At 26.2% G+C, this 16720-nt stretch overlaps 1 protein-coding gene across 21 annotated transcripts in view; it reads left to right on the top strand.

Annotated features, from left to right (window-relative positions):
• Positions 1–16720, top strand: part of LOC117174841 (ephrin type-B receptor 1-B) — a 159903-nt gene that overhangs the window by 120148 nt on the left and 23035 nt on the right. For 3 of the 21 annotated variants that reach the window (XM_033364280.1, XM_033364229.1, XM_033364237.1), the window contains exons 6-12: positions 1015–1178; positions 2702–2966; positions 6390–6593; positions 9641–9752; positions 12603–12673; positions 13198–13215; positions 16399–16461. In XM_033364280.1, the coding sequence (XP_033220171.1) occupies positions 1015–1178; positions 2702–2966; positions 6390–6593; positions 9641–9752; positions 12603–12673; positions 13198–13215; positions 16399–16461 (897 nt within the window). The remainder of the gene's footprint in view (positions 1–1014; positions 1179–2701; positions 2967–6389; positions 6594–9640; positions 9753–12602; positions 12674–13197; positions 13216–16398; positions 16462–16720) is intronic. The other 18 variants (XM_033364380.1, XM_033364321.1, XM_033364329.1 and 15 more) reach the window with 11 other exon arrangements.

The raw sequence follows: 16720 nt of genomic DNA, 5'->3' as shown, positions 1-16720 counted from the left end.
TAAGGCAGGGGCAGATGTGCCATGAACTGAGTCCAATTCATTTTTTATCTCATATGGAGTTAAGCCCTTTAAATGAAAATGTTTGATTACCGCTCTGAACTATTTTTTTTCCATTTTTCTTAACGAAAAAATTTTTTTTCAATTGGTTATAAAAACACGTAAACTCAGAAGATGTGGACTGTGACTGCACCATATATCTAGTCGGGAGTGGTGCTGACTGAAAACAGATGATTTGGAGCGATTCGCGCGCGATCTGTTGGTCATTCTAAGGACTTATTGAACTACCCTCGTAATTTGTATACAATTTCAATATTTTAATAGATTTCAAAGAATTGTTCACAAGGCATTATGAATTTCGTAGGGTATCAAAGATTTGAAGAGATTTTTAAACATTATTTGAAATTCGCCCTGAGTTTTTATTCATTTATCCTAAATCCTTTTAAATTCGTTTGAATTCTTTTAAATTCACTCAATTCTACCCAATTCAGTTAATTTTTCCATATTTTTTAATTGTTTTCAATTCACTTGATTGCTTTTTAAATTCAGCTTGATTTTTTAAGAATCTCATCTAATTCTTCTCGTTTCTTTTAAATTTTTCTAAATTCACTCAAAATTGATTGTAATATATCAAATTTTTTTCGATTCTTAACATTATTCCAATTAATTCGAATTCTTTTGAATTTAACTTGAATTGTTTTGTAGTCATTAGCCACTTCTTGTGTTTGTGAATTTTTGAAAGTTTGTATTCAATTCTTAGGCATTTCATAAAATTCTTTGAATTCCCTTAAATTTTTCTAAGCCTATTTTAAAGTTGCTAAATTCATTGAAGTTTTTTCATATTTTCAAATTATTTTTAATTCATTTGAATGCTTGTTTAAGTAACTTGAATTGTTGTTCTCCATGATCGTGACGAAAAGTACCCTTTGATCCCTATATTTTATCCCCCTGGACTGTGAGGCCTGTATATTAAATCGGAGGTGAAAGTTTGTATTCTAAATAAATTTCTTTTTTTAGAACCTCCATCGGCACCACAAAACCTAACCGTGAACTTTGTTGATCAGTCGACTGTGATTCTATCCTGGAATGCCCCTCACGTTTTAGGTGGCAGACTGGACACAACTTACCGAGTTGTTTGCGATGCATGCAGCACGGGAGTTAAATACATTCCCACGAATACGGTAGGATAATTTTTGTTTAAATTATCATTATTAATTGAATAACAATGATTCTTCATTTGTAAAAGTAACTTTTTATCACTGTATTGAACTATTTTGTTGAAAATTTTTTGTTTTGTTTTTTTTTTGTTTGAATTTAATTTTTTTAACTGAATGTTTAAATGTTCGGTTTTTGGTTGAAAATCGTTGTTTTTGATTGTTTTCCATTTTTTTATACAATTTTTAATCTTTTTTGGTTGAAATATCAACTATATTTTTGTGTCAGAATTCAGGTTTTTTGAATGAAGATTTAACTTTAATTATTTCTGGAATTTTTTTTGTCGAAGATTTATTTTTTTTTTTCTAAAAATGTAACTTTTCAATTTTTTTTTGAAAATTTATATTTTTTCGTTGAATATTCGACATTCTTTGTAGAAATTAATCTTCTGGATTGAAAATTCAATGCTTCTAGTTAACGACTTATCATTTTAGTTAAAGATTTATCTGTTTTTTTTAAATTTAAATATTCCAGTTGAGGATTTATCATTTAAGATACAAATTCATTACTTCGTTTGAAATTGTAATTATTTGTTTTTTTTTCTTGATAAATTTTTTTTATCGGAAAATTCTACTATTCCAATTAAAAATTACATCATTTTAGTTAAAACTTCATCTCATTGGTTAAGCATTAATTTTTTAACTAAAAATTCATACATCTCTGTGAAAGTTCATCTTCTTTTGTAGAAATTAATCTTTTTGGTTGAAAATTCAACTATTGCAGTTGAAGATTCAGTAGTTTTAACTTATAACATGTATATTAAAAAAAATTATTTTTCAAATCGAAAACTTAAGTATTTAATGTTTAGTGGAAAAATTGATCTTTTTTAGTTCAAAATTCAATTATTTTGTTGAAAAGTTGTCATTTTTTATTTAAAAATTCATATATATTATTAAAAAATCGTTTTTTTTAATGCAAAATTAATCTTATTGTTTAAAAATTCAGATATTCAATTTGTTGTTGTATCTGATCTTTTTTAGTTCAAAATTCAGTAAATTGTTTAAAAATTCAACTATTTGGTTAAATATTTATCTATCTTTTTGAAAGTCCAAATTTTTACTTGAAAAGTTAAGAATTTTAAGCGGTTTAAATTGAATTTAATATAGTACCCGCGTTTATTTTACCTAAATATGTACTGAATTTCAAGTATTAGTGGATAAGAAAATTTTTTAAAAATTATTATTCAAATTTATGGACTTTAGAAACAAATTGAAGAAATAATAAATCATATTTTTAGTATTATTTAATTTTATAATTAATGTGGTCGTGCTAAAATCTTTAAATATTAATTGAAGCTAAAAAACGTTCTTTATAATAAACTATAAAATAATTATAATAAACCTAGAATTGTCAGGGCATTTTTTTCAGGATTTGAGTAGACATCCTGCCTTGATGCGTCGTTTGCTTTTGCGTCGAGGAAAGGGAAATTTAGACCTTCTTTTGATAAAAAAAAAAAAATCCTAGGAAATTCTTATTTTTATTTTTGCAGGAGACATTCAACGATACGAAGATCACGATAACGGATCTCAATGCCGTGACGACCTATCGCTTCCAGGTTTTCGCGCAAAATGGAGTCTCGCCATTGGTTGGTAAAAGCGAGTACGTGGACATCACAGTGACAACGGAAGCCAGTGTTCCGAACCTTGTAAGCAATGTCAGGATCACGAGCGTTAAAAGTACGGAACTTAGTATAAGTTGGGACGCACCGATTGCTGATATCGCTGGAGACAGCGACCTTGTTGAAAGATACGAAGGTAAAGAAACCTTTTTTTTCTGGTCTCTCTTTCCAAATTCTAACTCTTTTTATCCATTTTTTATTTTTATTTCTCTCTTTACTCTTTTTTTTTCTTTTCCCTCTTTCTTCACAGGCCTCGCAGATAGAGTTCTGAGCCGATTCTATTATTTGAGAACGGTAACGAGAATGAGAATATTACCGAGAATATAACCGAGAAATAAATTCTTTGAGAATTTATGAGAATCTCAGAATTTATTTTAATTCATAGAGAATTGCATTTTTTCGTTAACTTTTCGGTTGAAAATTCAACTCTTTTTGTTTGAAAGTTTTTTATTTTTTTTTTATTTTAAATTTTACCTGCTTTAGCAGCAATTAAATAATCTTTTGATAAAAATGCAACTATTGAAAACTTATCTATTTCGTAGAAAATTTACTTTTTTTTAAATTTATATTTTGGTGTTGAAAAATGAAATGAAAAATGAATTCTGGTTGAAAGTTTCACTTATAAAAAAACTTGTTTTTTATTACAAATTAATCTATTTTAGTACAAAATTGATATATTTTTTTGATAAAAATGCTACAATTTGGTAGAGAATTTAACTATTTTATTAAAAATTCATCCTTTTTGGTTGAAAAAAATTCGTATTTTTGGATTGAAAATTCAATTTTTTCATAGAAACTTATTTTTTTGCTACAAAATTTCAATTTTTGATGTTACTGAGTGATCTGGAATCTTTTTGATTTAAAACTTCATCTGTTATAGAAAAAACTTCATTTTTTGATGAAAATGCCATTTTTTGGTTAAAAATCGTTCTTCTTTGCTTGATAATTCAACTAATTTGTTTAAAACGTTTGATTGAATCGCTTTGTTAAAAAAGAACTTTTTTTGTTAAAGATTTATATTTTAGGTTGAAAAGTTATCTTGTTGGTTAAAAGTTTAATTATCTTGTTGTAAATTAATCTTTTTTAATTGAAAATTCAACTACTTGGGTCAAAGTTAAACTACATCGTGAAATTTTTTTATTGGAGGTTTATTTCTGGTTGAAAATTTAACTGTTCAGTGGAAAATACTTCTTTTTTGTTATTATTTAGAATTAATTTTTTAACAGAAAATGGAACCTTTCCATTTTTTAAGATTGGTATTTTTTAGTTAAAAATTCGTGTTTTGTTTGTAAAAAAAATTGTTTTAGCTTGAAATTTCCTTTTTTTGCGTAAAAATACATCAGTTTCGTGTAAAATTATTTTTTTGTTGAACATTCATATATTTTTCTTTGAATTGAATTTTATTAAGAAAATTTGTCTTCTGATTTGAAGGTTCAATAATGTAGATAAACTTTGATTTATTTTTTGAGTAAAAAATCTTTATTTGTTGGAAATTTGTCTTTTTGGTTTTAAAATTATTTTCTTTTGTTTTATAAATTTCATTCTTTTTTGTTTAAAATATAAACTATGACACTTTTTCGTTGGTAATTTGTCTTTTTAGGTTGAATATTTAACTATTATGTTAAAAATGCAATTATTTTGTTGAAAATTCCAGTATTTTGTTAAAGAGTTATCTTGTAAAGTAGACAAAACTTTTTTCAAAAAATTAATACATTTGAAAATATTAAATTTGTATATGAAACACTTCTAAGAGTCAGGGATTTTGAGAAATAATCGGAGAATTTCGGTAAAAAGTAACTATATAAAATAATCAGGACTGGTAGACAGTCACTGATTTGTCACTTTTCGCTCAATAAATGAACTCATGGATTGAATTCAGGTCTATATGTATTTCTAAATTGTCTTCAATTTTTTTGAAATGCTTCAGATTATCTTTAAAGATTTCGAGAAATTTTAAATAAACTTTAATAATTTGTAGGTATTTTTAAGGCCTCAGGTTATTTTTAAAACTTCTGAAGCTTTTCAAGAAGTTTTAATTTGAAATATTTTAGGGAATTTTAAAAGATTCCAGTTTCATTAATTTGAAGGGATTTCAAAGCGTTTGAAATATTTTAGTACAATACATTTTCTAAAATTTCGGAAGATTTGGAACGATTTTTCAGAACCTATAAGATTTTAAAAGATTTCACATTATTTCAGAAGATTTCAAAGGATTTCAATGATTTTAAGAGATTTTAAGTGTCTCAAGTTATTTTAATACATTTTACAGGATTTCAGGAAATATCATAATAGATTTTCACATGATTTTATAATATTTTAGTGGATTTCAAAATATCTGTTTACGAGAAGTTAGGTATTTTGTGAGATTAAAAAGATTTGAAGAATTTAGAAATTAGTTTTTGGAAATCACTCTAAATTCTTATTAATTTATCCTGAACCCTTTTAAATTCTTTGGAATTCTCTTTATTTTATTATTCAGTTGATGAAATGATTAAAGAATTTGGAATATTTTAGTTTTTTTTAATTCCTTGGCATTTTCAAAAGCTTAAAAAATGACAAGGGATTACAAAAGATTTTAAAGGATTTGAAATATTTTAGGACATTTAACAAATTCCTTAGAATTTTTTTTATTTATTTCAATTTTCTGAAGGGATTTCAAAGATTCCAAAGCATTCTCAAGAGATTTAAACAATTTTAAGGGATTTCCTAAGGTTTTAATAATTTAAAAGGATTTTAAAAGTTTTTTGCAATTTATTTGACTTGTTTTGTAGCCATTAATCACTTTTATCGTTAGAAATCAGTACGTTTTCAAAGATTTGAAGAGATTTTCAAATATTTTTAGCAATTAATTTGGAATCCGCCCTGAATTCTTATTAATTTATCCTGATTTCTGCTAGATTCACTCAATTCTACTCAATTCAATGGATTTTTAAAAAGGTTTTTGTTTGATTTATTTTGAAATCTTTTGAATTATTTTTACAATTTTTAGTTTTTTTTTTATTTTCTCTTTTTTCTTTGATCATTGTATTTTTTTATTTTGTCAATTATTTCAAATTCATATCAATTCTTTTTAGGTTGTAAATTAGTAGGCTTTCAAAGATTTAAAGAGACTAAGTTATTTTTTGAAATTGACCCTCAATTCTTTTAAATTCATTCAATTCTATTTGATTCTATAGATTTTTTTTCCATTAAAAATTTTTGTATTTAATTGATCCTAAATTCTTTTACCCTCACCTTGAATTCTTGTAAGATATTTCATAAAATTCTCTTGAATTCCCTTGAATTTTTCTAAACTCATTTGAAATTTACCGAATTTAATGAAATTGTTTCATCAATTTCCTTCAATTCCTCTAAATTGACTCTAGTTTTACGGAAATCAATGGAATTTGTTAACCTTTGAGCGCGAAAAAAGAACCCTATGAACGTAACAACAAATACCTTATAATCCCTATATTTTGTCCCACAGGGACTGTGAGGCCTGTCTTGACTTTAATTTATTTATAAACCCTGACCCAAAAAGTAGTGGAATTAACAGAGACGTTTCGATTTGTCTCCAAAGAGCCTCTCTTTTTAGTGAGATGTTATCCGCACTCGGGTGACGCTACAAACGCGACTGTGATTAAAACTTCCGACCTCTCCGCGTCCATCAAGGGACTCAAACCCGGAACGGAATATGCTCTTCAAGTGAGAGCAAAAACCACAAGAGGCTGGGGCGAGTACACACCGGTCGTCTACAAAAAGACGCCCCATGCTATGGGACTAGGTAACTTGAGCGAAAATCATTACGAAAGAGTTATTATTGCTTCGACAACTAACGTAAACTGACCATTGCTGGGACTGTCAGGAAAGGCTAACCCACATTAACACAATTTTAAAGTGGGCAATTGGAATTTTTGGTACAAAACCGTTATAATAACTGGCTAAGACATTATTTGATCGATTTGTTTAAAGCACAATTTACTTATAATTTATTACATAATACATGAAAAAAAAGAATGGATCGTGATTACCGTTTAATTATTTATTCTAAAAAATCGGTGTAAAGTAGTTTATTGAAACCTCTAATTTCAAGCTCAAATTTTGCCGACTGCTTAGGTAAGTAATTCAATAATAACTCATAAATTAAATTTTCTAATAAAGTTAGTCAGTATGCATTAAAATTTAATATTATAGACTAATATTATCGATTGACTTGCAAACTAAACTGTTTGGTAGTAAATTTTGAATTATAATTTATCTTAATTCAAGTTAATACATAAATTGAAATATATATTGAAACAATTTAAATTATTTTTTGGATACAAATTTTATTATTTGGTTGAAAATTGTATTGACTGAAAAATCGGTTTTGACTAATATTTCAACTATTTTGTTGAAAGTTCGTCTTTTTGGTTCGAAAATTTGTCATTCTAATTATAAATTACATTTTTCTTTGAGAAAAATGGAACTGTTTTGTTAAAAATGATATTATTTAGATAGAAAATTCATAAATTTGTTTAAAATATTTTTCTTTTTTTAATAAAAAATCTTATTTATTTAAAAAATCATGTCATGTTTAATTTATAATTAAAACTTTTTTGATTTGAAATATTAACTTTTATATTGTTTGATAAGAATTAATCTCTTTTGGTAGAAAATTAGTCCTTTTTATTTAAAAATTCAAGTATTAGGTTAACCGAAAAAGTTAGATTTTGATACAAAAATATAACAGTTGATATTTTAACCAAAAAGGATTTCAATTACATATTGAAAGTAGACGAAATAATTTTAAAAAAATTCCAATTAAACTCCTGAACCCATAACCTAAACAGATTAATTTTCAACCACAGTTGCATTTTTGCTCAAGAAAGATGAAATTTATAATTAAAAAGATACGTTTTCGAAACAAAAAGACGAATTTTTAAGAAAATAGTTCAAATGTTAATCAAAAAACATTTTTCAGTCAAGAAATAGAAAAATTTAACCAAACTGTTGAATTTTCAAGTAAAAGAGATGAGTTTTCTTCAAAACAATTATATTTTTAATTAGAAAATATCATTTTTCAACAGAAAAGTCAATTTACTTCAATTATCTTAAAAAGTAAATCGATAATATTAATCTTACTAATATTTCATATAACTCTATAATATTTTATTTTAATGCACACTTCCTAATTTTTGTTGACAAATTAAATTTAACAGATACTATATTACATTTCTTACCTAAGCAGTTGGCAAAATTTAAGGTTAGAATTGGAGGTTTCAATTTTAATAATTACTTTAACTTTTAAATTATCGATTGAAGAATATTCAATCATCAGAGTTTTAATTTCAAATTATTCACTTCATAATGTTTTTCAGTTTTGGGTATGGTGTAGTTATTTTTTTATTTTTAATTTCTGCATTTTAGTTTTTATCGTGATTTTGTACTGTACCCTTCTTTTTGAAAGGTTGAAATTTGAATTATTAATTGTTTAACGATATAAATCTAAAGAAAAATAATTTTCAATATATTGATTAAAAATTATCCAATTTTTAACACTTTTAATTGAAAATTGTTCAATTTAAAACGCTTGCGACGTAAAATTATTGCATTTTATAGGATTTAAAACGCTTTAAGTTTTTAAATTCTTCAACTACTTATTTATAAAACTTGAATCTTACATTGTCAAATATTTTCAATAAAATATTGTCAATTTGAGAACATTCAATCATCAAAGTTTTAATTATAATTATTCCTTTTATAATCATTTTCAGTTTTGGTTTTCAGCTACAAATTATTTTATTATTAATGTTTGCATTTTATATTTTATTGTGATTTCATACTATACCATTATTTTTCAAAGGTTTCAATTTGAGTGATTAATTTTTTAACCATTTAAATTTAAAGCCAAATAATTTTCAATACATTGATCTACAATTATACAATTTGTAGTGCATTAAATTACAAATTGTTCAAATAAAAGCGTTTGTAACTTAAAATTGTAATTGCATTTTGAAGGCTCTAAAAGTCTTTAATCTTTAAAATGATTGAACATTTTTATTTGAAATTTCTCTTCTTTTTAAAATCTAAAATTATTAAACATTATCAAACTAATTTTTAAAATATTCGTTTAATTTTTTTTTATCTCAACCGACTTCAAAACCTATAAACCTTTATAAAATGTTCACTACAATAAATAAACCAAGAGCGCAGAATAGTAACAAAACAAAACAAAACAATTTTGCTGCTTTCACTAATATAAAATCAACTTTTTTATTTTTATTGCGTATCTGATTTTATATTTTTAATGTATAATACTTATTAGCACACGTTTTATCGTAGCACCCATTTCGTCGGGTACAAAAAATCTATTAAATTTTTATTAAATTTATTTTGTAATATACACTGTTTAAAATTGATATTCTTCCAAAAAAGTGAATAACTGTTTTTAAATAATTCCCGCCATACAAAAGTCCTGCCAGCACATGCAAAATTCGAAGTACCCGATTCGAAACAATTGGAAATGCAAAATGCTTAATCGTTGTCAGTCGTTTTGGCACAATTAAGAAACACGATTCGGAACGATTGAGATATTAGTTATATTGTTTCTTATCGATCTCGATTGATTATTTCTAGAAGGGTGGTAACAAATTTAAAAGAACTTCAAAAATAATAGAACATTTTTACTTTTACATTGTATGTTGGAATATAAAAGATAATCAACGATATTTATTATTGTCCCAGTATTGAAAATACTTCTTACGTTGTCTCAGTAATGGTCGATTTACCTTATGTATTTTCAAGAAAAGAAATAAAATTTTAAAATAAAAAATATAACACTTTTTCCAGATTACGTTGGAGATGAGGACAACATGCAGGTTCGAATAATCGCCGGAGCGATCGTTGCTGTCGTCGTTCTGCTCGTCATAATCATTATCATGACGGTCCTCTTCCTCAGGAGGTAATATACGTTCTTGAATCGATCATTTAACATCTTTTACAACATTCCCGTCTGATAGTTCGACTCTCGAAGCCTGTAGAGCGAGACGACAGTAGCCAATCTCAGGCTTTTGTTTGGTCTTTTTTTAAGGTTTGTTGGTGCTCCAGCTATATCAGGTTATCTGCCGTACCTGGAAAACCTGGAATTGTCAGGGAATTTTTATGTATGTGGAAAAACTTGGAAATGTCAGGGATTTTTTTTTTAAGTCAGGGAAATTTTTTGCGAGCGTGCTTAATTTTTATTTAATTTTTTTTACCAGTTGGCAATATTTTCTCGCTCTGGACAAAAAAATATTTAACAGTTAAAAATTCAGCTTACGTTGAAAAGTCGTCTTTTCTGATTGAATTAAACTGTTTTTAATTGAAAACTTTAAATCCTTTTTGTATGAAATTCCAGTTCAGAATTCAGCTTTTTTGGAATGAAAATGTTATTACTTGGTTTAAAGTTAAATCGTTTTGTTAAAAGCTAAGTTTTATGTTAAAGGTTTATTATTTTAATTGAAAATTCAAATATTTGGTTGAAAACTGAGCTGTTTCAAATTGAAAATGTAATTATTCTAGTAGAATATTCCATCACATTAGTTACAAATACATCTATAGCTTAAAATTACTTTTTTAAACTGAAAATTTAACTATTCATTTTGGTTAAAAATTCATCTTTTTGCTTTAAAATTCAACTATTCCAGTTAAAGATTCATCATTTTAGTTAAAAATGATTCACTTTGTTTGAAAATATAAATATTTTAAAAAAGTCAGTTTTCTTTTGGTTGAAAATTAGTTGTTTTTTTTTTTCAAATGAAAATGTAACTAACTATTCCAATTGGATATTCCATTATTTTAGTTTGAAAATTCATCTATTTGGTTAAACATTACTTTTTTTAACTGAAGATTTTACTGTTCAATTTTTTGTTGAAAATTTATCATTTTTAGTTTAAAATTCATGTATACTGCTAAAAATTCGTCTTTTTGGTATAAATTAAGCTTCTTGGTAGAAAATTCAACTATTCCCGTTAAATATTATATTATGTTAGTTAAAGTTTTTTTCAATGTTCATCAGTTTGAAAAATGTTCTTTTTAAATTGGAAAAACCAACTATTTGGTTGAAGATTTGCGCGTTTTAGTTAAAAATTCAACTATTTCGTTGAAAATTATTGAATTTTGTTGAAAAATCGTACTTTTTGGTAGAAAATTAATCTTCTTGTTCGAAAATTCATCTTTTTGGTTGAAAATTCAAATATTCCAGTTGAATATTTATCATTTTATTTTAAATAAATGTCTTTTTTTTGAAAATTGCACTACTTAAGTTAAAGATACATCATTCTAGTTGAAAATTATTATTTTTTGGACTGAAAATGTAACTATTGCAGTTAAAGATTCATCATTTTAGTTGGAAATTCATTTTTTGTTTGTTTAAAATACAACTATTCCAGTTGAAGATTTATTATTTTAATTAAAAATTTATTAGTTCAGTAAAAAAAATAATTTTTTAAAGTGACAATGAAACTATTACATTTTTGATTGAAAATCGATCTTTTTTAATTTAAAATCCAACTATTTGATTAAACATTTGCGTTTTTTAGTTCAAAATTCAACTAATTCTTTGAAAATTCATATATCTTGTTGAAAAATCGTTTAAAAATGTATTTATTTCGTTAAAAATTTAAGTATTCCAATTAAATATTCATAATTTTATTTGTATATTTGAAAATTCATGAATTTGATTAAAAATTTAACTTTTTTGTTAAAAATTCGTTTTTTTTTGGGAAAAATTAATTTTTTTAAATTTAAATATTCGATTTCTTGTTAAAAATTGATCTGTTTTAGTTTTAAATTCAACTATTAGTCGAAATTTTGTCTTGAATTCAAAATTTAACTATATTTTTTCTTGAATATCCATGTATTTTTTGGAAAATTGTGTTTTGGGTAGAAAATTCGAGTATTTCAGTTGAATATTTATCACTTTATTTTTAAAAAATACATTTTTAGTTGAAATTTGCACTATTTAAGTTAAAGATGCATCATTTTAGTTGAAAATTATTATTTTTTGAATTGAAAATGTAACTATTCCATTTGAAGATTCTAGCATCTCTATATTTGTCTTTATGGTTGATCTCTAGTTGAATAATCCATCATTTTAGTTGAAAATTTATCAATTTGATTACATATTTTACTATTTTGTTATAAATTTGTTTTGTTGTTGTTGAATATTCGTTTTTTTTTATTGTTAAAAATTTTAATATACCATTTCTGGTTTAAAAATTGATCTTTTTTAGTTTTAAATTAAACTATTGAGTTGAATTTGTCTTTTTTAGTTAAAAATTAACTATTTCCTTGAAAACTCATATTTTGCTTTGAAAATTAATCTATTCCATTTAAATATTTGGTTACTATTTCCTACTTTAGAGATAAATTCAGGAAATGAATTGTTATGCTTTTCAGTATTACTTAATCATTTAATTAATCAATGGGGCTTATATATTTAAGAATATCTTGTAATATAAGTTGTCAACGCTGTCTAAATTAAACAATTTCAATTGAATCCTCAAAAACTAAGAAGAAAAAACACTATTTATCATAAAATCGCGAAACTTTATAAATATTTAGAGTTCATTATTTTGAAAAATGCAAAATATTGGAAAGGATCCGTATTGTGGAAAATTATACCTGGAAAAAACGTAAGATATCTGGAAAAAAGCTAGAATTCTCGTTCGCATTAGAAACGAGAGTCGAACTTTCAGCAGATAACGGAGAATACTGTGGTTAAAGTAATTTTCCCAAGTAACTTCACTGATATAATGCAATTTCGCTGCAGCAGGGCCTCTGACGAATGCAACAAGAAGCAGCCGAGCGATTGCGACACCCTGGAATACAGGAACGGCGAAGGTACGTGAATGGCGCCAACTGCCTCTAATTTCACCCCGCTCTCTCTCTTTCTCTCTCTCTTTCTCTTTAGAAAATATATATTCACAACCCCTTATCGCTCTATAGTTGTCTCACTGCGCCCTCGTGTCTTGTGACTAATATTGGAACCACCCCCTTTAGCCCTAGCAAGTGTCTCTCACACCCTCGTATGTCAATCTACAATGATCTTCTCACCTTGTTGTCGAGTGAACCCTTTAGCATCTTTAGATGAAAACTGTCTAGATTCTAGATCAAAAGAAAAGATATCCAAAAAGAAGAGTATTCGAGACATATGAAATTGAATTAATAAATTGCGAGAGATTAACTTAATGACTGGCTAGTATTTCGATACTAAATTTTCGGCCCGTAGCTTGAGTGCCATTTGTCTAACGAGATTCTTTCGATTCTTTCTTTTCATGTGCGATTCCCCTAAACTCTCGAACCTGCCTCCATGAAAAAACCTATGAAACCCATGAAACAATGTACACAATCGCCTGCTACTACAGGACTAGTTGTGACCTACAGTAAGTCTATCCACACCTCAAGTTTTTTCTAGGGTCTCAGTTTTTTTCGTAGATTGTCATTACTACTGCACCCCGGAGAATGAAATAGATTTAGTTTATTGTTAGTTGTCGTTTGCAAACGCAGGCATACGCACACGAAAGTTATTCAATTGTCGATTTATTACAATCTCAATTCATCACCCAAGACGCGTGGCTTTTGTCAAATAGACCCGAGGGGATGACCACTCGACTCTTTCGTCCTGATCAGATTTCGAGATTACAAAAGAATTCATAAATTTCACAAAGATTTCCAGGATTTTAGAAGCATTTCAAAGATTTAACAAAGATTTAATTAATTTCGCAGATTTCAAATGTTTTCGCAAAGATTTTCAAGATAATCATCGATTTTAAAAACTTGAATGATTTCAAACATTTGAGAAAATTTGAAAGATTTTACAAAGATTTCAGAAGTTTTCATAGATTTCAATGATTTCGCAAAGATTTTAAAAGGTTTTAAAAGGCTTACAAATGTTCACAATCACTTCAAAGATTTGAAAGATTTCACAAAGATTTCAAAATGATTTAAAAAGATTTTGCATCATTTACAAAATTTCCAAATTTAAAACATTTGAGAAGAATTGAAAAATTTCGCAAAGATTTTACAGACTTTAGAAGTATTTCAAAGATTTGACAAAGATTTAATCAATTTCGCAAATTTCAAATGATTTCGCAAAGATTGTCAAGATAATCATCGATCGCATCGATTTAAAGAACTTTAAATATTTTAAGCATTTGTGAAAATTTGAAAGATTTTACAAAGATTTAAAAAGTTTTCATAGATTTAAATGAGTTCACAAAGTTTTTTAAAAGTTTTAAAAGGCTTAAAAGTTTTTACAAAGGTTTTCCCAAAGATTTCACGAAAACTTGTACACCAGATATCAAGAGAGTGATCAATCCCTCGAATAGACCTTTCCATTGTCTGTTTTAAATCATTCCCAGATTTTATTTTCCTATTAACTACGCTTTTTGTAAAGTTTAAGCGCTTTTTATTTGTCAACGCTTTCAATTTTGATATTTTTAATTTTAGAAGCTTTTCAATTCGCACATTTTCAGTACATTTTGATTCTACTAAATAATTTCAATAAGAATAAACGCTTTCAACTCAAGGCGCTTAATTAATTGACCCAATTAAAATTTTTAAAAATTGCCTAATTTAATTCGCTTTTGTGTGCTTATGCAGGCGTCTGCTTTGCATGCATAGTTGTGTTTTCTCTGAATTGTGCATGAAATCGCTTTCCTCATATCTCTAATCACATTCGTTTTCTCTTTTTCATGTACGGGCTTGTTTCGTCGAATAATCAACAATTTAAAAATTCCATTTCCTCTACAGTCGATCAAATTACAGGGTGGCCGCTGGACCGCTAAATGGCCGAGAATTTTATGAGATCGAGAAAAACCGGGAAATGACAGTGAATTAATTTTTTGACTGGGATTTTTGACAAATTTCGAGAAAAAAAAATCTTTCACAAGTTTGATATCAACATTTTTTTTTTAATAATCAGTTGAATATTGATCTTTTTCAATTATGAAATCAATTAGTTTACAACGCGTAATTCGAAAATCTTTCACTCACAAATCTTCCATTTTGGGTTTTAATTTTTGAGCTTACATTTTTCATTTAAAGAATTTTTAAAATGCAGTTTTAAAATCTTAACAAATTAAAAATTATTGGCGTTTGAAATCGGCAATTATGGATAAAAAATACCTTTTCAGTTGACCAAACAAATATAAGTTATAATGATTTTTAAAATTAAGCTATACATTAAGGATTAACAAGTGAATAATAAATAATTTCACGAGACGATTCAGAACCAGTTCAAAAATTAAGAATTTACAGATTTTAACATTGAAAATTAAACTGTTTCGATTAGTAAATCTTAGTAGTTAAAGAAATGTAAACACCGGATTTAAACTTTATAGACCATTTTCAATTTTATAATAAATTCAAAATGATATATTTATAATTAACGGCTTTTTAAAAATTTGTTAAAGTGTTTCAATTGAAAATTTGAAATGTTTTGATTAAGAAAAGTAACAATTGTCTAATATTTAACAATATTTTATTGTTCACGTAACATCAGTAATTTTAAACGAAATATTTAAAACTAAACTTTAAACATTACATTTGTAATTGTTCTACTTGAAAAAATTTAATTTACAGATAAAATGGTTGAATTTTAATGTATAATAAATTTTGAACATCTATAGTTCGTAGAAAAAATTCGAGTAAATTAAAGAGATTTTAGAAGGTCTGAAAAAATGCAAAAGTAATAAAAAATTTTAAATTATTTCGAACAATTTCAACGAAGTGTCCACGTTTAAATAAAAAATCCGAAATTTCGGTATTTGTATTTATATTCGGTATTTCGGTACAAATATGTCACGGCCTAATTTAAAAGCAAATATAGATTTTTGCAGATTTCGTACACAAAATTTAGAATCTTTTCGAGTTATGAAAGAGTTCAAAAAAATTGAAAACATTTTCCTAAGATTTGTAGGAAAATTGAAAATGACTTTTTGATTTGATAAATTGACGAAAATTAATCTTGAGAAAATATTTGTTAAATTTGTTAAAGATTTTCAAAATTGTCAAAAATGAATCTGGTAGAATTTAAGGAAATATTTTTAATTTTGAAAGATAAAAAAAATCTTTGGAAGAATTCGAATCATTTTGAAAGATGTTTCAAAGTTCTGAAAAAAAGGTCAAAAATAATTTAAAATTTTAATGAATGAAAAACAACGTGTAGAGGCATTTCAAAATTTTGAAATAAAATTTTGAAGCTTTTTTAAGATTTCTAAATTATTTAAAATGAAATTAATTTAACTTTTAATTTAAGAAGTGTTCAGCTTATAGCCAAAATGTAAAATCAGTTTTAGAGTTCGAATTTTTTATTTTCATTGACTGTAAAAAATATTTTTGAACCGGGAAAAAAACCGAGAAATGACCGCGAATTTTGTTATGTGATTAAAATGGCCACCCAGAATTACAATGTGTCATGTTACAACCTATCATTTGCAAATTTTCTTCATAAAATTGAATCTTTTTATTTTATGTATTCATTAATCATTTCACTTTAATTTCCTGCTAAGTACGTTTGTGTTGCTGTTTGTCAATCAGTTTGTTGGATGTTGTGTTGTTCACAGTGCACTGCAAAATGGACAGTTCACCGATTGTGACAACCCATACCAACAAGAACAAATCGCCTTGTAAGTTTTTGTTTTATTTGCTGTTGGAGAAATGATTTTTCTATTTATAAATTCAGGGTTTCCAACGTCTTAAATCGGTGACTTTCAAAATTTAACATTTTCCAATTTCGAAGTTTTCAATTCTCAAATTCTAACCCGTTTACCAAATAATTTCAAAACTTGATTTATTTCAGCCTGTACATCACCAGCTTACTATTTTCATTAGCCTAGTCTCTATTGAACGATGCATGATCCTTCTACTTTTAATTCTTCTATAATA

This window comes from Belonocnema kinseyi, chromosome 1, assembly GCF_010883055.1.
Source record: "Belonocnema kinseyi isolate 2016_QV_RU_SX_M_011 chromosome 1, B_treatae_v1, whole genome shotgun sequence".
NCBI classification, from domain to species: domain Eukaryota; kingdom Metazoa; phylum Arthropoda; class Insecta; order Hymenoptera; family Cynipidae; genus Belonocnema; species Belonocnema kinseyi.
Note: the sequence above shows the minus strand (reverse complement) of the source record. Positions and strands in the feature narration are given on the sequence as shown.